The sequence below is a fragment of the Lontra canadensis genome, unplaced genomic scaffold (genome assembly GCF_010015895.1).
Source record: "Lontra canadensis isolate GAN:19392208 unplaced genomic scaffold, GSC_riverotter_1.0 scaffold8, whole genome shotgun sequence".
NCBI lineage: Eukaryota > Metazoa > Chordata > Mammalia > Carnivora > Mustelidae > Lontra > Lontra canadensis.
In genome coordinates, this window is record NW_022631002.1 from 481,407 (window position 1) to 505,414 (window position 24,008).

Below are 24,008 nucleotides of genomic sequence, written 5' to 3' on the forward strand. Positions count from 1 at the left end.
GGCCCCCTGGGACCCCCTCGACATCTGCAGCTGCCCCACACCCATGGGGGGGGGCTCAGGGCTGCAGCCGCAGGCCCCACCCACCGTTCCAGCGTGGCCCACTCACCGGCCGCCCGAACACCACGGCTCCAGGGTGCAGGTAGACCTCCACCACGTCACTCTCAGGCACCACCTGCACGCGCTGCACCTCACCCTTGGCCAGCATCTCGTGCACAAAGTCGTTCCAGGAGATGCTGCCGCCGCTGGTGCTAAGTGCGTTCAGCAGGCTCATGATCACGGCAATGACAAACAAGGTGCGCAGCCGCTCCCGGTACATCTGGTCCTCCCGCTCCCTGCGCCGCCTCTCCTCTGCAAGCAGGGTGACCAGGGACAGCGTCAGACACGGGACAGACACCAACCACACGCCGTTCACGGCCAGCGACACAGCACTCACCAGGGTCCCGTCTTCTCAGAGCGCAAAGCCAGGTGTCCAGTCAGAAGCTTCCTGGGCCCAGCATGGGCTGAGCTCCACACGGAGCCCTCTGCCGGGGGCACATCTGGCCCCCGACCTCGTAGGATCAACCCCGATGCGTGCTGCACACGTGCAAGTTACTGCACCTTCTACCACGTCTGCCCTCCCCTCCCCAACAGCCACCTATCCAGGACATGTAAGGCGACCACTTAATTCAACACTTCCAGCGACCTACCCTTCATCCAAACCATCAGGTAAATAATCACATTAGGGTACACAGTGCGTCGTGCCCAGTTCTTTGTGGGGGACAAAAAGACACAAAACTCAGCCCCCCGCCTTGGGGCACATGGACACCTGGGGAGGCTGACGCGGGAGGTGGGGAGCACACAGTGTAAGGAACCAGGAGAAGCAGCTCCCAGCACGGCCATCGCCGGCAGCTCCAGGAGGAAGAGTAAGCAGACTGGGAGGGCCAGGAGGACCGCAGAAGTCACCTCCCTCAGAGCACAGACAGGAGAGGGTCCTACTTAGACACCCAAGGCCAGGCCACGGTCTTCCTCCCAGACCAGCCAGTCAGCTGAGCCAGCTGGGGTGGAGGGCCATCTGGGCACCTGGACGACGCTCTACATCTCCCCATGGGCCCATCTGCCAGTCCTTTGAAGCACCTGCACACCAAAGGCCTGAACTCTGGTGCGGCTCCCACCTCTGCCCCACGGCCCATTCTCCCGACACCCCAACCAGACTCCAGTGGGCCCGTCACGAGCGACCTTGAGAAGCGCACGTGCTGTCTGGCAGCAGTCCTGCCCAGGGCCGCCCTGACCTGGCTCAGCAAGACCATTTACTTCTCCTGCACAGACACAGCACCCACTCAGGGTGGGGGGTAGAACAGCGAGGGCCCTGCACACACCCAGGGCTCAGACCATGCTGCCCGTGTGGTCACTTCTCCAGGGACAAGAGCACAGCTGGACCTCAGTGCCCACTCACTTCCCTCTGCCCTGCCTGCTATCGAACTGTCCACAGACACACCACCCTCCTCTCGACCCGGCCGTTCAGAGGAAACGAAAGGCATTTTAAATCAGTGGAAAAACAAAAATGGGGGGCGCCTGGGTGGGTCAGTGGGTTAAAGCCTCTACTTTTGGCTCAGGACATGATCCCGGGGTCCTGGGATCGAGCCCCGCATTGGGCTCTCTGCTCAGCGTGGAGCCTGCTTCCCCCTCCCCCCGCACCTGCTGCTCTGCCTACTTGTCATCTCTGTCAAATAAGTAAATAAAATCTTTAAAAAAAAAAAAGAATCTGACGGAGAAGACTTGGTCAGCAATCATTCTGAAAACATGAAAGCACATTTCTGCTGTTACCTTACCTGAGAATGGTCGGTAATAGCAAATTTAATATCTAAAACTCAAAGTCACAACAGGCAAGGAAGTAAAGGTACCCCGTCTCGGAAAGCAGATCTTACATTCTCAGGTGAGCAGGTACTTATTTAGAAACCATGCGTTTCGTTTAACTTGCTATTTAGGCCCCAGTCTGTGCTCTTATGAATGATGCTGACAGTCATCAAACGTGGCGAGCTGGGATATGCCATCAGCAGAGGCTCTGTGACCACGCAGGATCTTGATGCTGTGCGTACCGCGTGCTCCCGGCCGGTGCCTGTGGCATACAAGCTGCTGGAAGGACTTACAAACTTGGCCCAGGGCCCGTGGTGACACAGCCCTTCCTCACCGCTCTGCCTGCCACATGTCACACCCCTCCTGGAGAAGGGCTTGCAGTGACCGTACAGCTCACACACACCTGTTTGCAGAGTGTGGAAGAGGTCTAGGATGCAAAAGGTACGGCCTGGTTCCATTTATTTATTTATTTATTTATTTATTTATTTTTTAAAAAGATTTCATTTCCTTTTTTTTTTTTTTAAAGATTTTATTTATTTATTTGACAGACAGATGAAAGCAGGCAGAGAGGCAGGCAGAGAGAGAGGGGGAAGCAGGCTCCCCGCTGAGCAGAGAGCCCGATGCGGGGCTCGATCCCAGGACCCCGGGATCATGACCTGAGCCGAAGGCAGAGGCTTTAACCCACTGAGCCACCCAGGAGCCCCTTCATTTCCTTTTTTAAGTCATCTCTATACACTACATGGGGCTCGAATCCACAACCCAAGGGATCGAGAGTCACATGTTCCGGCGACAATCAGCTGGGCACCCCAGATACGGCTTGGATTTAAGTAACCGACAGCTTTGCACGTTTTCCTAAGAATTTCTAAACAATAAAAAGACAGCTTTGATTTAGGCTCCAATAAATACCTCTTCTTTCTTCACAAAAATCCAACCCTTTTCCAGTAAAAACCAGCCAGGTGTTCTGTCACACGTGGAACCGCCTCCGTCGGCCTATCTCGGGGAGAAGGACCGCCTGGCCAGGCCTGGAGGCTGCAGACCCCATTATCGGAGGACTCTGCAGGCTCCGGAGGGAGGTCCCAACCCAGAGTGGCCACTGCTCTGAAGGTCCAGGACAGAGCGCGGAGGTCCGGCAAGAACCGTCCGCCGCCTCAACAGAACTACCTGCTTCTGAGCCACAATCACCCTGAGTCCCCTCCCTGGGCAGGAGAGGGACGTGGCACGCCCCACCCAGACAGGACCCGTCCAGTGACGAGGGTCTGCAAACACGTGTTCTGCCCATTTGCACCAACCCAGGCTCACAAGGTACAGTGAGCCAAGCACACCGTCCAGGGGTACAAATGAGAAAGCCCTCGTGTCTTGGCTAGGGGTCTCAAAAGACACAGAAAACACCATGTTTCCTTAACTCACTAAATGTACTTCTTCTGAAACGTAGCCCAAGGACATCAACGTAAAACACACATTGCCGGGATGCCCCTCGGGCTCAGGCCGTGAAGCGCGCAACTCTGGATCCCATGCTTGCAGCGGCTACTAAAAATAAAATCTCTTGAAAACAAACAAGCAAAAAGCCCACGTATCTGCAGCACTGGTCAGGCAGGAAGTCCCGAGGGCCGCTCGGAGAAGGGCAGGGAGACGTGCGTGTGCAACAGTGCACTGGCTCCATGACAGTAAGACGCGCGAGATCTGAGAGATACTAACTGGACGATGGCCTTCATCACCGTGTCCCTTGAGGATCCCCTCATCCGCTGCCCCCACTGTGGCTGCACCCAACCGACGGCACCTGTGATGGCCGCCCTCGGGCCCTGTGGCGCACGTCGACTTCGGCTCCTGACACCAACGACAGGCTCGGAGAGAACCAAGGGCCAAGCCCAGGAAACACTGCTGCCTCCTGGCCACCCACCTGTCTGCCTGCTGGACAGACCCCCCGGAGACTCTGGTGCCACGGTCCCACTTCGGGGGCGGTGTCCCTCACTGCCAGGGCGCCCTACAGCAGCCACCCACCCACCGGCCACTGACCGACACGGCTGAGTTTCAGGGCTGCCCCAGGCTTTCAGCCTGGAAACCCTTGTGGAAGAACTTACTCCCGCGTACCCTGCATGCGGGCGCTGTGGTGAGATGCTCAGGGGGGATCGCAGTGACAATCCAGTTCTTCCCAACACTCGCCCGCGCCGGGCCCGCCCCAGACAGACACGGCGCCTCCAGAGAAAGCTCATCGAGTCTCCTCACTTCTCAGGGACCAGCACCACTAACACCACAGCGGTCTGGAAATCCCAGCAACTGCTTTTTCAGCTACACTTTGTATTATGTGTCACCACAGGGTCACGGGTAATCATAGTTGGTTACACAAGAGCAAGCAAGTCGTGACCGTCTCGTGATAAACGATGGCACAAGGCAGGGAGAGGAGATGTGGATGTGCTCCCGATGCAGGCCGCTGCAGGGGGAGCATGGGACACAAGTGGGGAGACCCCCACGCGACGCTGGCTTCTGCCTCTGGTGTCCCTCGTGCTGCAGCACTGGTTCCTGGCACTGTGACGCGGGCCACCGGTGCGGAGCTGCAGTCCCGCATCTACAGTCTGCCCAGCGGCCGCAGCCATTCCTCGGGACATCACGGCTGTCCGCCGGACCGCACATGTGCGGGGGACCCAGACCCCAGCGCTCCGCCCGCCTCCTCCTCCTCCCTTGTCACCGCTGCTTTTGTTCCAGGCCTTTCCCATTCTGAGACAGGAAATATTCCCCACGCTTGTTCTAACTCTCCTAGAGTTTCGCTCTGTAGATTTAATGACTTAGTCCATGCCGAACTTATTCTGGTCCGGGCGGTACAGTCTCTCTCCAAGGAACAGCAGCTGATCCAAATCACTTCGTACACGAGCCTCCCTTCTGCTACTGCGTGAAATGCCACTGCAGTCCCATACGAATTCTTAGGCCAGACTCTGCCTCCAGATTCCCCCTCTGGTTCCCTCAAACTTCTATTACTAGACCAACACATTCATTTTTGGGGAGAACTGAATTTTAATGTCTGCCACCATCAGCCCCACTGGTATTTGTTTTCCAAAACCCTGTAGATTTTCTGATGACCCAAACCCTCATCTTCCACCCCTAAAAACCTTTTAACTCAGAAGCTTCTGAGAAGAGCCAAGTACCCCAGGAGCTTGCAGCCAAAGAAAGGAGTGATTGCCAGAGGGGGCGCCCCATGAAGCCAGAAACCAGGAATACCCACACCAAACCCACCCGACGGCCACAGGTTTCCACGAGTTAAGGCTGTTCCTAAAGAGCTCAAAGTTGGGGGGGCACCGGGACGGCTCAGCCGCTGGAGCATGCAACTCGCAGGGTCATGAGTTCAAGCCTCACATTGGACATACAGATTAGTTTAAAAATAATAATAAAAAATAGGGGCACCCGGGTGGCTCAGTTAGTGAAGCGTCTGCCTTCAGCTCAGGTCATGATCTCAGGGTCCTGGGATGGAGCCCCATGTTCAGGCTGCCTGCTGGGTGGGGAGCCTGCTTCTCCCTCTCCTGCTACCCCTCCTCCCTCCAAACTCCCTGTCCCCTCACTCTGGCTCATGCGCTCGCTCTCTCTCTCAAATAAATAAATAAATAAATAGTAAATAAATAAAAATGAAGCAAGCGGGGCGCCTGGGTGGCTCAGTCGGTTAAGCATCTGCCTTCGGCTCGGGTCATGTGGGATCAAGCACCACATCGGGCTCCCAGCCCAGTGGGGAGCCAGCGTCTCCCTCTCCCCCTGCTGTGAGCGCTCTCTAATAAATAAATAAAAATCTTAAAATAAAACAAGTACACCAAACAAAAGTACGAAGTATGCACCTAAGTACGAAGAAGTTCCTTGACAAGACAACCATTTCTCTCCCTGTGTGTCCTTTGGAGACTCCGACCAGAATGGGGGACAATAATGGGGTCGTTGAGGCGAGAAGTAATGGGGAAGACAACCAAGTCACTCAGTACAGTGCTGAGCGCACTCCAGCCGTCGCCACGGGTTAGCCCTTTCCACTATTGGGAGCGCCAAGCTGCCAGCTTTTACCTTAGAGCCCATTCAGTTTAAACTGACCTTTTATCCCCTCACCCCTTTGCCCAATCAGAGTCCTAATTCTACATGGAAGGAGACTCCAGATTTGCAAGGTAGGCTGTTGTGAACTGGGGTACACCGTGGTCATGCACATGGTTCAGTGATGTCTACTTCCTCAGGACCATGCACTGTACCAGCCTCTCTTCTGGGGGCTGCTTCTCAGGTCTTCCACGTCATCTGGAATGTGTGTAGGGTCCAACCAAGGTGTCCCGCTGCCTTCCTCCCCACGCCACAACACTTGAGTTCAAGGCAGACGGAGACTCACCCTTTCCGCACAGAGGACGGTAATTCTGCCTGCCTTCTGACGTCTGGAAAGGACAGGGGACACAGGTGCTGACGGAAACACCTCTAATGGACAAGCAGGAAAAGATCCAGTAACCACATTCAAGACCAGGGGCAGGTGAGCTCAGAGTCAGGGAGACACAGGGGCCTGGGTGCACCCCACATTTGTCATTAACCTTTCTTTTTTTTTTTTTTTTAGACTTATTTATTTTATTTGAGAGTGGGGACACAGAGGAAGAGAGAATCTCAAGCAGACTCCCCGCTGAGTGTGGGGTTTGATCTCACGACCCTGAGAACATGACCTGAGCTGCAACCAAGAGCTGGATGCTCAACCCACTGAGCCACCACCCGCCCCTGGGCTCATCCTACTTTTAAGACAGGTTTCCTGTTGCTGAGACCAGAACACACGTGGGATGACAACCAAGGTAGCCATTATTTAAGAAAGACAGATGTACCTTCATCATCTTCAGGGGTCCTCCCCTTAGATCTATCCTTGTCCTTAGTCTTCTGCTTTGGCGTAGAGGTGTTAAAATAGCGAGTGGCACCTACAGGGGACAGGGGACATGTTTAACGAGGTCTCTGCCCCTACAGGGGGCACTCGGGAGAAGAGCACCTTCACCAGGAACCAGAACAGCAGCCACCTGAAGCCTACGGGTGTAAGATTCGGAAGGCCAGAATCCTCCTCAGTACAGCAGCTGCTACTCGGAGAATAATAAATCACTCGAACTTACAGAGTGTCTCTGCCATTCAGATTAGCAATGCGAAGGGATAAAACTTCCTCATGAATGTATCCTGGGGAAGCCTCATGAGTTTGCTGGAGAACAACCCTTCAATAATCACATTCACTCTAAACAAATTTAAATAAATGAGCAACACAGAGGCTCGACACAGGCGTCAACAGCAACCCAGTGGCCACCATCACCAAAACACGACACTCCTCCCACAAGAGGCTCGGTCTTGCCCACTGTCTAACTGAACTAATGTTTAAAAGGAGAGGAAGGAGAGTCTCACCAACCGTGACAGCTGTACCTCTCCTCATGAGGTTAAGAGAACCAGAAATGGGACTACCTTGATGGCCCCTGGACACAGGACCAGGCTGTCTAGAGAGTGAGGTGTGTGCCCTGGGCACATGCATACCCTTAAGTGGGGAAACACACATAGGAGGCAAGCATGTGACTGACCACATGTGGGCACCAAGCCATGAACGTCCTTTAGGAGTTGGGGGATTTCACTTTTCCCCATTCCAACTGGATATACGGTGGGGGGGGGGCGGTGTAAGATCAACCTTGTCAACCCTAAAGGTCCTAAATCCTTGGACCTAAGATGTCTCTTGAAGATGTCATGGTGTCTCACTAAATGATAAAACTATTGTTAAAAATAAATTACTTGTGGCTGTTTGTAGTTCCCTTCTGGGTATAAGACATACAGAGTCACTCTGAAGATGCGGATGGGCGTTCTTGCAGCTGCCTGGAGAATATGGAAGACCTTGGAAGCCCAATTACTGCCATACACCAGAATTTTTTAAGAGTGGGGAGACGACTCAGATAAGTACACTCGGCCGTTCAGACCTTGGTCAGTCGGTCTGACTGCAAACTGCACTTCACAGCATCTCAGGGCTCCCGAGAAACAGAAGCCAAAGTCCCCTGAGTGATTTCCTTTCTCTGTCAGCGTCAAACCAGCTGCTCCACTGATTCATTTACAACTGTCACAGCATGTACCCGTCACCTGTGTTTCAGAAGGTACACACCTAAGAGTCTCCAGAGTCTGACTGGATTCTGGAGGAGATGCTGTTTCAACAACAATCCACTGAACCCTCCGAAGGCTGGGGTTAACCGGTGCAGCTGCAAAGTCTGAAAAGAAACAAAAAATCCAGAGGATAGGCTGTAATCTACAGCAGAATTATAATTCAAACTGGTCCTCGAGTTATGGTAAAACACAACAACAATAACAAATTAGGACCTAAAACGTGAGTTGCGCTCCTGAGAGAGAACTGGAGGGAATCACCAGCCAAAATGGCAGCAGGACAGGGGGTCTTTGTTTTCTGCATGAACAGCTGACCTGAGCAGAGCCTGGAGCGCACCTTCAGGAGAGTGCTCGGTTAACGCAGGTCCGTGACACCTGAAGCTGCAAGACGCAGGTCAGGTACACGCACAGTACCTTTGCTCACACAAAACCGTCAGCCCCCTGGGACCAACAGCCAAGGACCATGTGGAACTCCTCCTCATGAGGTCAGACCCACCTGAGCCAACTATGAAACAGTTCTCCGTGACACCCTCACTGGGCTCAGTTTTTAAAACTTTTTGCGGGGGAGCCCCTGGGTGGCTCAGTCACTGAAGCATCTGCCTTGGGCTGGGGTCTTGATCCCGGGGTCCTGGGATGGAGCCCTGCCTCTGGCTCCCGGCTCGGCCACAGGTTGGCTTCTCCCTCTGCCTCTGTGATCTCGCTCCCTCGCTCTCCATAATTAGAGAGAGCACTAACGGGGAGCAGAGAGAGAGGGAGAAGCAGACTCCCCATGGGTCGAGAGCCTCCGGGATGATGACCTGAGCCGAAAGGCAGATGCTTCATGGACTGAGCCGCCCAAGAGCCCCTTAAAATAAGTATTTTTTTAAGATTTTATTTTCAAGGGACACCTGGGTGGCTCAGTGGGTTAAGCCACTGCCTTCGGCTCAGGTCATGATCTCAGGGTCCTGGGATCAAGTCCCACATCAGGCTCTCTGCTCAGTGGGGAGCCTGCTTCCCTCTCTCTCTCTCTCTGCCTGCCTCTCTGTCTGCTTGTGATCTGTCAAATAAATAAATAAAATCTTTAAAAAAAAAAAAAAAGATTTTATTTTCAAGTACTGTCTATAGCCCACGTGGGTGGGGCTCGAACTCACCACCCGAGGATCCAGTCGGAGTCTCCACCGACTGGGCCAGGCACCCCTGGATTCGATTTTCAGACGCCAGGACAACGAGCAACAGGCAAAAAATATCAATACACCAAAGGGGCTGAGAAGATGCAGGCCGGGCCTGTGCGGAGTCTCTTCCGGGCTGCGGGCGGCCTCGCCCCACCCGAAGGCGCCGCTCTCGTTCGGGGTCGGTCCCGGCTGGGGGCCGGGGGTCAGGGGAGGAATCGGGGCGGGGGGGACAGGGGGGACGGGGGGGACGGGAGGGCAGGGGGGAGGGGGAGGGGGAGGGGGGCCGGCCGGAGGTCAGGGGCTGGAAGGCGCAAGCCCGGCCCGGCGTCGGCAGGTACCTGCTTGGCGTGGCCTCGGGCCCCCACGAGTCGGGTCGGAGGCCTGTGGACGAAGTGCCAGCACCTCCTCCCGGTCCCGGCGGCGAGGCCCAGGCTCCAGCGCAAGCAGCGGCTCCGCAGTGGCGCGGACCCTGCTGACCGGCCCCGGCAGAGGGCTCGCAGCAGCAGCAGCGCGGCCGCCATGTTGGCCCTGGAGCGGCGCCTGCGCGGTGGGCGAGCCCTGGAGCGGCGCCTGCGCGGTGGCGGCTGTTCCGGGCGGGTTCCCCGCGCCCCGCGGCGGCCCGCGGCGCCCCCGGCCGCCCTGGCGTTCCCTAGCGGTGGCTTAGGTGCCGCCGGGTGCGGAGCGCCGCGAGTACAACCCGGGAGGTAGGGTGTTGGGACTCCGCGCCGGGCTGCGTGCCGCGGCCACGCCGTCCCCGGGCGCCGCTGCTGGGGGGGACCGCCGGGTCCCGGTGTTACGGGCGAAGCGAGGGAGCCCGAGGGAACCGCGCCCAGAGAGCGGCCCTCGGACCCGGCCTCGAACCCCGACTCGCTCCTGGGACCCGGACTCGGACCCCGACCCGCAGCCGGGACCCTGTCTCTGAGCTGTAGGGCCTTGCACTTGGTTCGCGGTTCAGCGGAGGGAGGCGGCCGGGCGCTCTCGCGCAGGCGGACCCTCGTCCTGCGGGGTGTCTCCTCTGCCGGGGGCGCAGCGGCGTTAGAAGTCGTCCCAGCGGCGGTCATCGGATCAGGGCGCGGAGACGGTTTGTCCCTGCCCGCAGGCAGCCCCCTGCCCCGGCCGCCTCTGCTCCCAGCGCCTGAGTGGTCAGCTTGGAGGCCACTGACTGCTGAGCTTTCCGTCTGGAGACAAATGGAGGACTAGGGGGACGGCTTGTGGCTTACGGAAACGTGCGCCTTCGTGCCTTCCACACAGTCCTACAGCGGATCTATTTTTTTTTTTTTTTTAAGAATTTGTTCATTTGTTAGAGCATGAGCAGGTGGAGGGCCAGAGGGGGAGGGAGAAGCAGGCTTCCTGCAGAGCAGGGAGGACGTCCTGGGACTGACCCCAGGACCCCAAAATCATGACCTGAGACCCCCCCCCAGGCACCCTTCCCCCCTCCCCCGCAAGAGATAATGTTAACTGGTGCTTGGTCCATTCCAGACACTCCCTTTGTTTCAAGATTTTATTGGGGGGGGGGGCGGGGAGGGAGAAGCAGACTCCAGTTGGCGCAGGGAGCCTGACAGGCTGGATCCCAGGACCCTGAGATCTGACCGGAGCCGAAGGAAGGCCCACCGTGAGCAGACTGAGCCCCCGGTGTCCCCATACCAGACACAATTCCTTTTTTTTTTTTTTTTAAGATTTTATTTATTCGACAGACAGAGATCACAAGTAGGCAGGGGGTGGGGGGGGGGAAGCAGGCTCCCCGCCAAGCACAGAGCCCCGTGGGGAGCTCGATCCCAGAACCCTGGGATCATGACCTGAACCAAAGGCAGAGGCTTAACCCACTGAGCCACCCAGGCGCCCCTAGACACTCTTCTATTCTCAACTCTGCTCCACTATTTTACAGATGAGGAAACAGAGTAAAAAATGAACCCGTCTGACTTGGCTGTTGAGAAGCGACACCACAGAGTCTCAGAGCTGGTCTGACTGGTTTCTGGGCCTGCACTCCCCACCATTACTCCTTAGGTGTGAGAACAGTAGTGTGGCTTGTGTAGGCTTCCCTCCCTCCCTGCTGGAGAGTGTGGGGACATCTTTCACCTTGAGTGTCCCGATGGTGGGTGCTCCAATGTCCAGCACCGGGTGCTTCTTCAGGGCTCTCTCAGAGAGCAGCCCCTGGGCCCAGGTCTGTGTGAGGGGCTGCCCACAGTTAACACAGCTTAGCTCACTGCCCTTCTTTGCCTCTCCTGTCCTTTCACCACCAGGCCTTCCTCTCGCACCACCCCCCAGCTGCCCCACCCACTTACTGCCTCCGGAGGGTTGGGTCCTGAGCTTGCTCCACCCGGACCACTCCTGGGACTGCAACTCCCGAGACAGTACTTTCCCCTACCTTAACGAGGCTTGTGCAATGTGCCCTGATGGGAAGTGACCGAGCCCCACGCCCTCACCCCTGTTCCCTAATCACCCAGTCTAGAGGGTTTGTGACTCAAAGCCTGCAAGAAATTTGAAGGTGTTCGGGAGGAGGGTAAGTTACACTCCGACGGACACTGCCTGACGTGAAGTGGTTACTGTGGTCCCACTTCTTTGCCTGGCCACTCTGTGGGAAGCAGTGCAGGGGGACGGCAAGAGGCCAGCCTCCTGCGGAACTACACTGGCTTCTGTCCTCAGCCTATGACCTTGAGCAAGTTGCTGCCTTCTCCAAGCCTCAATTTTCACATCATTAAAATGGGGATAATAATTATCTGCAAAGTGAAGCTAATAGCAGCCCTGGGTTTCCCACGGGGTTGACGTAAGGATAAAATACAGTCGAAGTACAGGAAAACAGCCCATGACTGGAAGTCCCTTATACCCAGGAGTGTATTCCTGGGATGTGGAGGCGAAGGAGACTGTGGGAGAACACAGTGTGGATGTGTTGATTCAAATGCACGTCAACAGCTGCTCAGGAGGCTGGCTGTGTCCACAACCCCAGGTGACTCTGTGCCTGAGGGCTTCAGTCCAGCCCGGGCACTGGGGCTCTTGTTTAAGCCTCCAGGTGCCCATGCCCTGGACCCTGGAAAGATAAGGCCTCGGGAAGCGGGCTCACCAGAGCTTCCTGGGCTCTCAGGCCTTCCCTCACAGGCTAGCTTTGTTCTTTCTGTACTTCCTAACACCGTTGACAAGTTTGTCCTTCCCTGGCCCTCTGAACTTGGCACGCACCCGGATGGCTCAGCATGGATCCCCTTAGACACCTGAGGCAACCCCTGTGTGAACTCCAGGTGTGAGTCCGGCACGTCCTAGGTCTGTCTGCATTCACACCCTGACAGCAGGTGTGTGGGGGCTGTGGGAAGGAGGGGAGCAGAGAGGACAGCCGCCCACTCCCACCGCGGCAACTCCTCCCTGTTCCTTGGCTCACGGGGGTCCTGGGCGTTCGAGTTCCTGGTGTAGGCACGCTGCTCCTGCTAAGTTCTCCTTGTCTGTGGATTTGAGACAGGAGTTAACCTTTCGGGCCGTTTTTGGTTTTCATATTTAGGCTTCCTACTAATACAATTAATAATTATCTGCTTCTTGGGGCGCCTGGGTGGCTCAGTGGGTTAAAGCCTCTGCTTTCGGCTCAGGTCGTGATCCCAGCGTCCTGGGATCGAGCCCCGCATCGGGCTCTCTGCTCAGCGGGGAGCCTGCTCCCCCCACCCCTGTCTACCTATGATCTCTCTCTGTCAAATAAATAAATAAAATCTTTAAAAAAAAAATAATTATCTGCTTCTTCCCAAGGTAGCAGGTTGGCAGCAACTGAACTTTCGAACTTTTTGTCTTTCTCGGAGCACGGCTGCTTCCACACTTCACCTGGCCTCTGAGGCCCTTGGGTGGTTGGTCACCGTAACTGCTGCTCAGCTCATCCAGAGGCTAGGGCACAGAGCCTGGTATGGCTTCCGCAGCGTCCTATGGCTGTTGTTAGGGTGTCTTCTGTAAGATACTCCCCCTTGTAGAACGTCTGCATAAACTCATTTCTTTGAGTTTTGGTAAATTTTGTTTCTGAACTAGAGACCTTCCTCCAGCAATGGTTTCTTCTTTGCTGATTAGCTGGGCTTTAGTCATATGCATGGGATTTGGTAGTCATAGATTTTGCTCTTGAAAGGATAAAAAGTCCATTTCTACTAGCAAATGACCTGAACAGAGATGTGTGTGTATGTGACTCTCTGTAACCTCCCTGTTTCTCAAGACTGCTGGGTGTGAGATTTTGGACCGATGTCCGGGGGGCACCCCAAATGTGCGGGGTTGCTTCCTCTCCACCTTAACTCTCCTCCATTAACTCCCAGAGCTCTGGAGAGCACATACCAGGTTATTCTTCTAATCTGTTCTGTTGACCGTACGCACTACCGGTTGATAGGGCACAAAGACCCCAACACTTGGCAAGTTAAAACAACGTTCCTTGTGTCACACAGTTTTCTGAGGATTGGGAAGCCGGGTGTGGTTGACCAGGTGGTTCAGGCTCAGTCTTCCACAAGGGTGCGGTCCGGTTGATGGCCAGGGCGGCAGCCGTCTGAAGCTCTCCTGGTGCTAGAGGTGCTAGAGGCTGGGTTTCCAAGCTAATGCCTTCACCTGGCTGTTGGCAGAAGGCCTCAGCTCCTCACCACCGGGCATCTCCGTGGGGCTGCTCACATGACATGGCCCCATTTGTCAGGGAGAGCCCGAGAGTGTGGGGGCACTCTCCCGGGGGCAGGGGGCATCAAGGGTCTCCTTGGAGGCTGCTGACCACAGTTGGGCCAAGCTGGGGTTTGCCTGTTCAGGTTCAGTAGGTACCGGGGAGTCGTCACAGGCGAGAGCTCTGGGGTCCCTCCTTAACCCCTCAGTGTGGGTCCAGAAGCCTTGCCTGGCTTCAGCTACCAGAAAAGAGGGACCATGTCTGGGTGTCACAGTTTATAGCCTATTCCTGGAAGTTACGAGCTTGCCATCTCCCTGGCCTCAGGGGTTACTTGTTAGGTGAATGGTAAGATACGTGGAGGTGGAAGGCGCTCACTTTTTCTGTCCGGTCCAGCAGACAACTCTCAGCTGAACGTGCGGCAGAGCCGACAGGAACCGCTGCTTGCTCACCTCTGGGATCTGGACAGTGATCAGACCCACCATCTCCACTCTGGATCTCCGCTCTGTAACCCACAGGCAGCCATCATCAGCAGAGCAGGTCCATTTCTTGGGGTTGGATGGGGCACGCTGTCCCCACGCAGTCCTCTGCGCCCTTCCGTGAAGGCGCTGAGTATTCAGCAGCCCGCTGGGCCTAGATCCTAGAGGTCTATGGCTATTACGGGCTTTCAGCGAATCAATGGTGGACGTACCTCTGCAGAAACTGTGTGAACCGTGTTGAATTTGGACAGCCACAGCGGAATAGGAATGAGACACAGTGGCAAGCAACATCCCCAGACATCTCCATGCTTCCTGCCAGCCTGCTAAAGAACGCCTTCCATTCGTTCACTCAGAACTTCAGCTCCCTGTTCTGAGAGACTGCTAGCTCATTCCTGGGTGTTTTGTAATGCAGAACAAAGAAGGAAAGGACAAAAAGAGGTCAAAAGAAAGGAGGAGAGATTCAGAAGGATGGGGAAAGACCCCCGGAGCTGTTACTGGTCCCAAAGTAAAGATGATGGAAAGAGGGGAGGAAAGGTAAAAGGACTAGTGGGGGGGGGGCGCCTGGGTGGCTCAGGGGGTTAAAGCCTCTGCCTTCGGCTCAGGTCATGATCCCAGTGTCCTGGGATCAAGCCCTGCGTCCTGGGAGCCTGCTTCCCCCTCTCTCTCTGTCTGCCTCTCTGCCTACTTGTGATCTCTGTCTGTGAAATAAATAAATAACATCTTAAAAAAAAAAAAAGGAGCAGGTGGGGATAGTTTCTGAGGGTGTTTTCCGGGGGGATTGGTGAAAGGCCCTCAAACAGTTGCAGAAAATGAAAGAACTGGAGAAGAAAGTAGATTTTTATGGGATAAAACGGCACTTTCCTTAACAGACACTCTGTGGCCGTGCCCTAGGTGCTGGGGACACAAGAGTGAGCAGACACTTGTCCTCAATGAGCTTCCATTCCAATGAGAAACAAGAGAACCAAAGCAGCAGGGCACGTGGTGTGGTATGTGAGGGGCTCGAAATAGCTACAGAGGCAAGGGGAGCCCAGGCTGGGGTGGGGCGGGCAAGAGTGTGCGGGCTGGACCCCACCCCTTGCCTCCGTGCTCCAGGTGGAGGAGCCTGTGGAGGATTTTGAGCTCAAGACTGATTGGTCTGTCTTCTAAGCATCCTTTCTGCTAGAGGTGGGGCGGGGGAGGGTGGGCCCTGCAACAGCCCGACGGTGGGCTTGGCTTGGTGGGACCGGCTGAGGGAGCTGGTTACCCAGAGGCATGGGGCAGCCTGGGGTGGCTTCAGGTTTACCTTGGTGGCCAGCTGATCCCGGGATGGGCAACACATGACTGCCCCCGGTCAGATGAGGGCTGAGACCGGGACAGGCCCCGCCAGGAGCAGGTGTGAGAGGAACAGTTTCGGGAGCTGGCCCTTCTCACTGTAATTGACAGGTTGATTTGACAGAGGACAAGGCGACCGCTTCTACAAAGGGTTTGAACCAGAGCTCCCTTAAGCACCCCCTCCCCCGCGACGATGCACTGGATACACAGACACTAACCAGCAGGTCGAGGCCAGGCGCCAGGACCTCCCTGGGGTGCACTTAGCCGTTTCCCGCAGAGGGTCCTGTGTTGCTGGAAGTCACGGCCAGCGCTGGCTGATGAGCCGAGTGGGAGATTATCTGGAGAGAGAAGGGGGCTTTGGCCTTATACTGGCCTGAAATCCAAGCACGCAGTTTGGGTTTGACCACATCTCTGCCCTGCTGTTTTGTGTTTATTTTGTTTGACAGTTTATTTGTGACTTGGGCCCTAAGGCACTCCGACATGAGGTTACAGTTTCATAAACAGAATAAACAAAATGAAACAGAGCCCATAGACGATGTTTACAATCCATCTCTGGGCAGAGGAGAGGGACTGAAGTGTTAGTCTGGGAGGTCTGGGGGACGTAGGCATGGGAAGCCAGCCTCTCTGGACCATGTGGGTGCTCTGCCCAAGGTCACTGGAAGGTGACTCACAACATCCAGCATGAAACCCGGGAGCAGCCCCATAGCATTCCTTTATTTAACTCAGATGACATCTATCCTTTTGTTTCCTGAATACCTTTAAAGTTGGAAAGCTAAGCAATTTACTAACTCCTATAATACTGAACATCTCTGTTCTGTTCCCAGTACTGCGTAACTGTGTTCTGAAAGGTTTTTGTGCCCATAAAACACGGTTTCTGCCCGGAGGTGGCGAGGCAGGGAGCCGGAGTGCACATTCCCAGCCTGCCCACTCCAGGAAAGTGCTGAGTCACTGACATCGGGGGATCCTGGGGTTCTTGCGGCCTGGACCTGGGCCAGGGCACCCCCCACAGCAAACCCATCTCCAAAGGTCTCTGCTTTGCAACCAGGCAGGTGCGTAAATGGCCATTCCGGTGGCCATCCGTGAGCTCTCACGCTGCTCAGGCCTGGTGCACGTGTGTGTCGGGCCACTGCTTCTACCACTTCCCCACACTCTGTGCAGTCCTACAAAAACGGGACCACTTCTCTCTCTCTTGCTAACTGGTCGAACACCTTCTAACCAGTCTAGGGACATCTAACTCAACCTTCCAGCCCTCAGGGCCCTGTATCACCTCTTGAGAACAGTTACCTTTGTCAACAACCTGCAGTTGTAGCCTCCAAACTGCCAGACCTTTGCTGACCCCTACAAAGGGTCTTGGGGGACCCTGGGGTTCCTGGACCACACTTGGTGAAACCATGGTCTCAATCATGGCAATTCTAGTGTCACTAGATAGGACACTGTCATAGTGTCAAAGATATGTGAGTTTGGGGCACCTGGGTGGCTCAGTTGGTTAAGCATCTGAGTCTTGGTTTTGATTTGGACTCAGGTTGTAATCCTGAGTGCTGGGATTGAGCCCCGAGGGCGTAAGGCTCCCAACTCAGTGGGGAGTCTGCTTCCAGATTCTCTTTTTCTCTCTCTGTCCCTCCTCCTGATGGTACACTCCCTCTCTTTTTGAAATAAATAAATAGGTATTAAAAAAGAAAAAAGCTATGTGAGTTCTATTAATCTAAAAAGGGAACATAAGGGCACCCGGCTGGCTCATGTGGAAGAGCGTGTGACTCTTGATGTTGGGGTTGTAAGTTTGAGCCCCACCTTGGGTGTAGAAATTACTTAAACAACCAAAACAACAACAACCAAAAAAACCCACACTTAAAAAAAAAAATGGGAATTCAGATCAGATTCGAGATTATTCCTGTGTGCTTCTCTTTGGCTTGATGTCTTGCAGTCTGGGGTGCCTGGGTGGCTCAGGCGTTAAGTGTCTGCTTCAGCTCAGGTCATGGTCTCAGGGTCCTGGGATCGAGCCCCACATTGGGCTCCAGACCTGCATTGGGCTCCCTGCTCAGCAGGAAGCCTGCTTCCCCCTCTCCCACTCCCCCTGCTTGTGTTCCCTCTCTCGCTGTGTCTCTGTCAAATAAATAAATAAATAAAATCTAAAAAAAAAAAAAAAAAGACATCTTGAAGTCTCTGGGGACGATTTGGGGAATTCATTATTCAATCTTCACAGGATTCAGTATTCAAAAGGTTCTGAATCGACCGTCCTGGGTAATAAGCACTGTGGGTATTCCCAGGGCCAGCCCGGGGCCAAAAGCCTGCTGTCCCAGGAGAGCTCGGCTGTATCCCCAGTGGCTCCTTGACGGAGACTGCGAAGGGCAGAGCCTCTGTGGTGGTAAATCTGTGACTCCTTCCCAAACCCAGGAGAGGGACTCCAGGTGGGTGTCTCTCACGGTCAGACCATGGCCACCCACCGAAGCTTCTAGAATGTCAGGCCGGCTACACAACTGCAGGATGGCCTTTTCCGCCTGGTCTGGGCCAGAAGCGTGTGCGAGAGTCGTGTTGTGCCCCTGCTGTGACACCGCCTGGCACCCGGCAGGCACCCCAGCATCTGTTGAGAACACAGTCCTCCCAGCTGAGTAAGCTCCTTGCTTTCCGCAAGCTGACATTCATTACATAAAACACATTATGCAATATTATGACACCCTCACTAGGGAAGAAGTCCTTGGAAGACTTATTTTTTTACTCTCAACTCTCCTAGCTGGATTTGTGAGAAATTGATTGAAGAAAAGAATAGTTCATATATTTAGATTTTAAAATTACATAGAACTGATAGGCTAGGGGTGCCTGGGTGGCTCGGCTGGGTGAGCAAGGGACTCCTGGTTTCTGCTCAGGTCATGAACTCATGGGTGGTGGGATCTGCCCAGGTGGGCTCTGCACTCAGTGGGGAGTCCTCCTGGGGATTCTCTCCTCCTGCCCCTCCCCCCACTCGCATGAGTGCACGCACGATTTATTAAAAAAATAGATAAAATTTTTAAGAAACAAAACAAACTGGTAGGCTACAGAAAAAAGTACAGAGTTTAAAAATTATGGGGTGGTTTTGGTGGTCCTGGGGTGAGGGGTCCCAGGAACATCTGAATTATATGTTTTACACCAGTGCCTCCTCCCCTTGAGGGTTAGAAGGGCAAAGCCTCACAGAGATCTGGTTACTGGACAGCCACACGTGTAATAATCTACTGTGAAGCCAGCTTGGGTTCCAAATTCTAATGCGAAGGATGCTGGTGACCACAGGGCTGAGGGCGGGCTGGCTTGGCCCAAACCCGGAGGCGGTTCTTACCCCATGGTCATGGGGAAACAGGCAGAAGGGAGGTGTCTGAATGTGGGCCTGCTCCGGCCACTTCTGCCACTTGTAGAAAAAAGGAAGTAGAAGGCAAGCAAGGTGGCTGAGCCACCTCCCTTTCAGCAGTGACCTCCCACCCATGTCCCATCACTCTCTCAGGCCACAACAGTGCGGGGGGTGGGGTGTCCAGGGGAGCATGGAGAGTCCCTTTGAGGACCTTGGCTTAGGAGCAAAACAAAGTAGCACACATCGAGTGTCTGGGAGGGCACCCAGCAGCAGCCGGGACTGGAGTTTTCTGCAGCCACAAATGGCTTGTGTTTAATCAACAATTAGCTCCTCTTGGTTCTAGGGGAACACAGACATACTGCAACATAACTGCTTTTGGCAGGAACTTGGTTTCCTGAATCAGAAACTCCCAGTGGGTCTAGGTAACTGTGTTAGGGAAAACAGGCTTCCCCGGAAAGCCCTGGAGAACTACCATGTGGCGATCAGGATGAGGCACTGGGAGACCTGAGCCGTTTTCTTCGGCCATGTGTTTGCCATATTGCTTCTCTCGGAACGTCCCATAAAAATTTCTAGTTTTCTGTAAGGTGTGGCACCGTGAGCGGTCTGGCACCCTCCTTTAGGCCCCCCAGGTTCCTAGATGCGGTTTGATGCCCACCCCTGCTCTCCCACTCTGCCGTCTTCACCACCACCCCAGCCCTCTTCCGATCTCTCTCCTCTGCAACGACCGCAGCCGCTCTCCGCCAGGCCTCTCATGGGCTCACCCTCATGCTGTTTGAAAATAGGATTTTGGGGGCACCTGGGGGTCTCCATCGGTGGGGCATCTGCCTTCGGCTCAGGTCATGATCAGGGTCTTAGGATCAAGCGCGGTGTAGGACCCCCTGCTCAGCAGAGAATCTGCTCCCCTCCCCCGCCCCTGCTCCTGTGCTCTCTCTCTCACTCTGTCTCTCAAATAAAGACATAGTCTTCTATTATTTTTATTTTTTAATTTTTTAAAGGATTTTATTTATTCATTTGACAGACAGACATCACAAGTAGGCGGAGAGAGACAGAGGAGGAAGCAGGCTCCCTGCTGGGCAGAGAGCCTGATGTGGGGGGCTCAATCCCAGGACCCCGGGATTATGACCCGAGCTGAAGGCAGAGGCTTTAACCCACTAAGCCACCCAGGCGCCCCTAAAATCTTCTATTAAAAGACAGAGAGAGAGAGAGAGAGAAGCACAAGCAGGGGGCTCTGCAGGCAGAAAGAGAAGCATTCAGGTGTCCCAGATACATAAAATCTTTTTTTTTTTTTTTTTTAAGATTTTATTTATTTATTTGACAGACAGAGATCACAAGTAGGCAGAGGCAGGCAGAGAGAGAGGAGGGAAGCAGGCTCCTGCTGAGCAGAGAGCCTGATGCGGGGCTTGATCCCAGGACCCTGAGATCATGACTTGAGCCGAAGGCAGAGGGTTAACCCACTGAGCCATGCAGGCGCCCCAGATACATACAATCTTAAAAACAAAACAAAACAAAACAAAACTCTGCTCCTGAGCCTGATTAAAGCCCTTTACTGGCAGCCACTTGCAGGATGAATTTATCATGTGCCCTCGAGGCCTCGCCTGCCCCTAGCTACCTCTTAGCTCTCTGTTGTTGTCCCCCTGTCCCCCATCTGCCTGTCATCCACATGGAGGCCCAAGTATTTAGCACTTAACTGTACAAAACTAAACTCCCAGCTTCTCAGCCCAAACCTCTACCTCTGCTAGAGTCCTCCAAGCCAGTGTTGACTTCATCCTGGGCCTTTGTTTCTCTTACAGCCCACAGAATCTTGCCAATTCCATCTTCAAAACACATCCCAGATCCAACCGTCTCACGAGTCTGCATGGCATTGCTACCCCACACCCCCTTCTCTGTGCTCTGGCCATCTCCAGAGAGGTCCTAGAATGGTAGGTCAGGTCGTGCATGATTCGTGGCCCTGCAACCGTACACAGGCTGACCTTTGCACTCAGGGTGAAATCCCGACTCCAAGTCAGGACCCTTGGCCAGCCACCTCCTTCATCTTCTTTGCTTGGACTTTGTTTGCTGCTTGTGGGGCACCTTCTTGCCCCATCTGGGGTCCTCTTCCCCGAATCATGCCTTGCTTCTCTACTCTGTGGTTCTCCTCAAAGGTCATCGTATCTGAGTTCTTCACCAACTAACTTGCATAAAACAGCACCCCTCTTCTGCCCCCATCACCCTGTACTTAGTACAGGGCTTCAGACGGTGCTGAAAACACAGTGAGCACTTAAAAGCCTTCAAGATGTATTGAATGCTGCTCTCTCCACCTGAAGCACATCAGTTAGGTCGCCCCTTTGCCCAGGGCTGTCGAAGAGAAGCTGCAAAGCAGCCAGGGTGTCCTTTAAAATTTCCTAGTATTGGGGGGGGGGTGCCTGGGTGGCTCAGGCTATGATCTCAGGGTCCTGGGATCGAGCCCCGCGTGGGGGGGGGGGGTCTCTGCTCAGCGGGGAGCCTGCTTCCCCCTCTCTCTGCCTGCCTGTGATCTCTCTCTGTCAAATAAATAAAATCTTAAAAAAAAAAAAATTTCCTAGTAGTGGGGCGCCGGGGGGGTCCGTTAGATAAGCCTCTGCCTTCAGCGCCGGTCGCGATCTCAGGGTCCTGGGAGGGAGCCCCGCACCGGGCTTCCCGCTTAGTGCGGAGCCTGCTTCCCCTGCCCCCTGCCCCACGTGCGCTCGCTTCCTCTCAGGCAAGTAAGTAAATGGTGTAAAAAACTTCCTGGGAGCGACAGCTAGAAACGGAGGTAGAACGAGTTCTCACGGTGATTTTACTTGACGCCGTTGCCCACAGCGCGGTCCGTGTGAGGCCGACACGGACGCGGGAGAGTCTGCGCTTCCGTCCTCACGCAGGCTCCAACTCGGGCGCATCTCACGCTCACGGCACGCGGGGCTGACTCGGGCCGTCTCCCGCACCACAGTCTTCCGTGGCTGACGGCGACCGGGCGGCAGACCCAGCGCCCTCCCCGCACCGTCCCGCAGCCGCGCGCGGGGAACCCCCCCGCGGAGAGCCGTCACGAGCCGCTCGGCCCGGTCTTCACCGCACGCGTCTCCTGACGCCCGAAGTGCGCGCCCGCCCCTGCGGCTCCCCGTGCGGGGACAAGCGCGCGCGCCCGGCCCGGCGCCAGCTCCGCGCCGCTCCGCTCGCTTGGCTCCCCGGGCTCGAGCCCACGGTGCGATCGGTCACAGCGACGGCAGCTTCGGGGCCGCGCGTGAAGCGGCCGAACGCCCCCGCCTCCGCACGTTCTCGACCCGCGCTCACGCACACGCCCCGTCCGCTGCGCACCTCCGCCTGCGCCCGGCCGGACCGCGTCCGCGGAAAGTCCCCGCCCAGCTGCCGGCCTGGCCGGGGCCCGGGTCATCAACCGTCCCCGGGACGGCACCGTCAGGGACCCGGACGGGGAGCGCCGATTCCTCCCTCGCGCGCAGGCACAGCGGGGCTCCGGGGTCCCTCGAGTCATCGCCGCGCGGGAGGGCTGCCCCGCCGCGTGCCCGGCCCACCCGGGGAGGGGACCGGCCGAGGAGGGAGGAGCCGCGTCCGGCTGCCCGGCGGGGTGCGGGAGGCCGCCCGCTGCGGTCCAGGCCGCCGCCCGCCGCCCGCCGCCCGCACTCCCCGCACGCATCCGAGGGTGCGCGAGCGCGAAGACGCTCCGCCCGCCGAGGCCGCCTCCAGGCGGGACCGGGCTCGACCCCGGCGCGGGCGACGCGGCCCTACCGCCGCCACCTCGCCCTCTAGCTCAGGGAACCCCAGACCCCGGCTTTCGATCGTCTCCCTCGTCGCTTCCGGGATCTGCAGAGACCAATCGTCACGTCTGAGGGCGAAAGACCCGCCCCCTCCGCGACGCAAGCAGCCAATCCGGCTGCTCGTTACCCTCGCGTGCCGTGCGCCCGGACGCACGACCTTGACCAATCCGTCCCTGGACGTCCTTCTGGTCCCTCCCCAAGCCTGTAACCGCAGCTGTCCCTCTCGCCGCCGCCCCTTCGCCCCCGCCGGCGCACTTCCTCCCCGACGCCGTGACGTGCGCAGCCCTGTGCCCGGCCGCAGCGGGCCAATGGCGGAGGCGGATACGGCGGGCCAATGGGCGGCGGCGTCTCATGCGGCCGGCGCCCGCCGCAGCCGCCGCCGGGTCCCGGAGCCAGAGGCCGCCGAGCCGGAGCGCGATGGAGCGAGGGCCCCAGGCAGGGAGGCGCCGCCGCCGAGCGCGCGGCCCGACGTCCCCTCAGTGAGCGCCCGCGCCGCCGCGGCGCCGCCCGAGCCTGGCCGCGCCCGAGGGGCGGCTTCGCCTCCCGCCGGCCTCGCCGCTTCGCCGGCGCTCGGAGCCCGCCGCCACCGCCGCCGCCGCCTTCCCGCTCGGGCCGGGAGACGGGCCGGGGCTGCATGGCCTCGCCCGCGCGCCGCCGCTGAGCCCGCGGAGCCGTGCCGCCGGGAGCCGGTGAGAGCCGCCGCGGGCCGGGGTCGGGCGGGCGCCGGGGCGTGGGGGCCGCCGTGCGGCCTGCAGGCCTCCCCTCCGGGCGGAGCGGCGCGACGGGCGCCGGTGGGCCCGGGCGCCTCAGGGGCCGACCTGGGGCTCCGGGGGGCCCAGGCAGCCGTGAGCGGCCGACGCGAGCTCCTGGGGGGCCGTGCGGGGCCTCCGGGGGGCCCGGGGGGGCCCGGGGCCGCCGTGAAGGGCTCCGGGTGGGCCTGGGGGGCCTGGGGCGGCCGCGCGGGGCTGCGGGTGGGGCTCCGGGTGGGCCTCGGGGCCCGGACAGCCGTGGAGGGACGGACTGGGGGCTCCGGGTGGGCGTCGGGGCCCGGACAGCCGTGAGGGGCTCGGGGGCTCCGGCTGGGTCTGCCTGGCCCCTCGGCATCGGTGAGGGGCCGGCGGGGGCTCCGGGAGGGCCTGGGGGGCCCGGGGCAGCCGCGAGGGCTTGAGGGTGGGCCTGGGGGCGTTGGGGGGCTCGGGGCAGCCGCGAGGGCCGGGCGGGGCCCCAGGCGGCTGGGGAGCGGGCGCGCCGACCTCTGACCCGAGGGAGGGGTGCCGCCGCGGTGTCGGTTGTAGTTGTTATTCCCGGCGTCCCTATTATTATCGCTGTTTGGAAACGGGAGCAGGCGGCTCCCGGGCTGCGAGCCGGAGGGGGAGGGCGAAGCGGAGTCGTGGAGGCAGAGTGGGGGCGCCGGGGGCGCGCGTAGGCCCGCCGGGGGGGCAGGAATGCGGGACAGCGGCGCGG

General features: G+C 57.2%; 2 protein-coding genes across 2 annotated transcripts in view; one reads left to right on the forward strand and one right to left on the reverse strand.

Moving 5' to 3' along the window:
* SPG7 (SPG7 matrix AAA peptidase subunit, paraplegin) overlaps positions 1-9,614 on the reverse strand; it is a 29,262-nt gene extending 19,648 nt beyond the window's left edge. Inside the window, exons 1-4 of the mRNA XM_032853753.1 lie at positions 9,422-9,614; positions 7,937-8,039; positions 6,645-6,734; positions 107-348 (exon numbers count right to left, since the gene is read on the reverse strand). Of these exons, the coding sequence (XP_032709644.1) occupies positions 107-348; positions 6,645-6,734; positions 7,937-8,039; positions 9,422-9,604 (618 nt within the window). The 5' untranslated portion in view covers positions 9,605-9,614. The remainder of the gene's footprint in view (positions 1-106; positions 349-6,644; positions 6,735-7,936; positions 8,040-9,421) is intronic.
* On the forward strand, positions 9,603-23,605 carry LOC116865936 (collagen alpha-1(I) chain-like). Its single transcript, XM_032854595.1, has 3 exons — positions 9,603-9,757; positions 21,494-21,497; positions 21,722-23,605. Exons 1-3 carry the CDS (start codon positions 9,603-9,605, stop codon positions 23,603-23,605), a joined length of 2,043 nt encoding a protein of 680 aa, XP_032710486.1.
* The last annotated feature ends 403 nt before the right edge of the window (positions 23,606-24,008 follow it).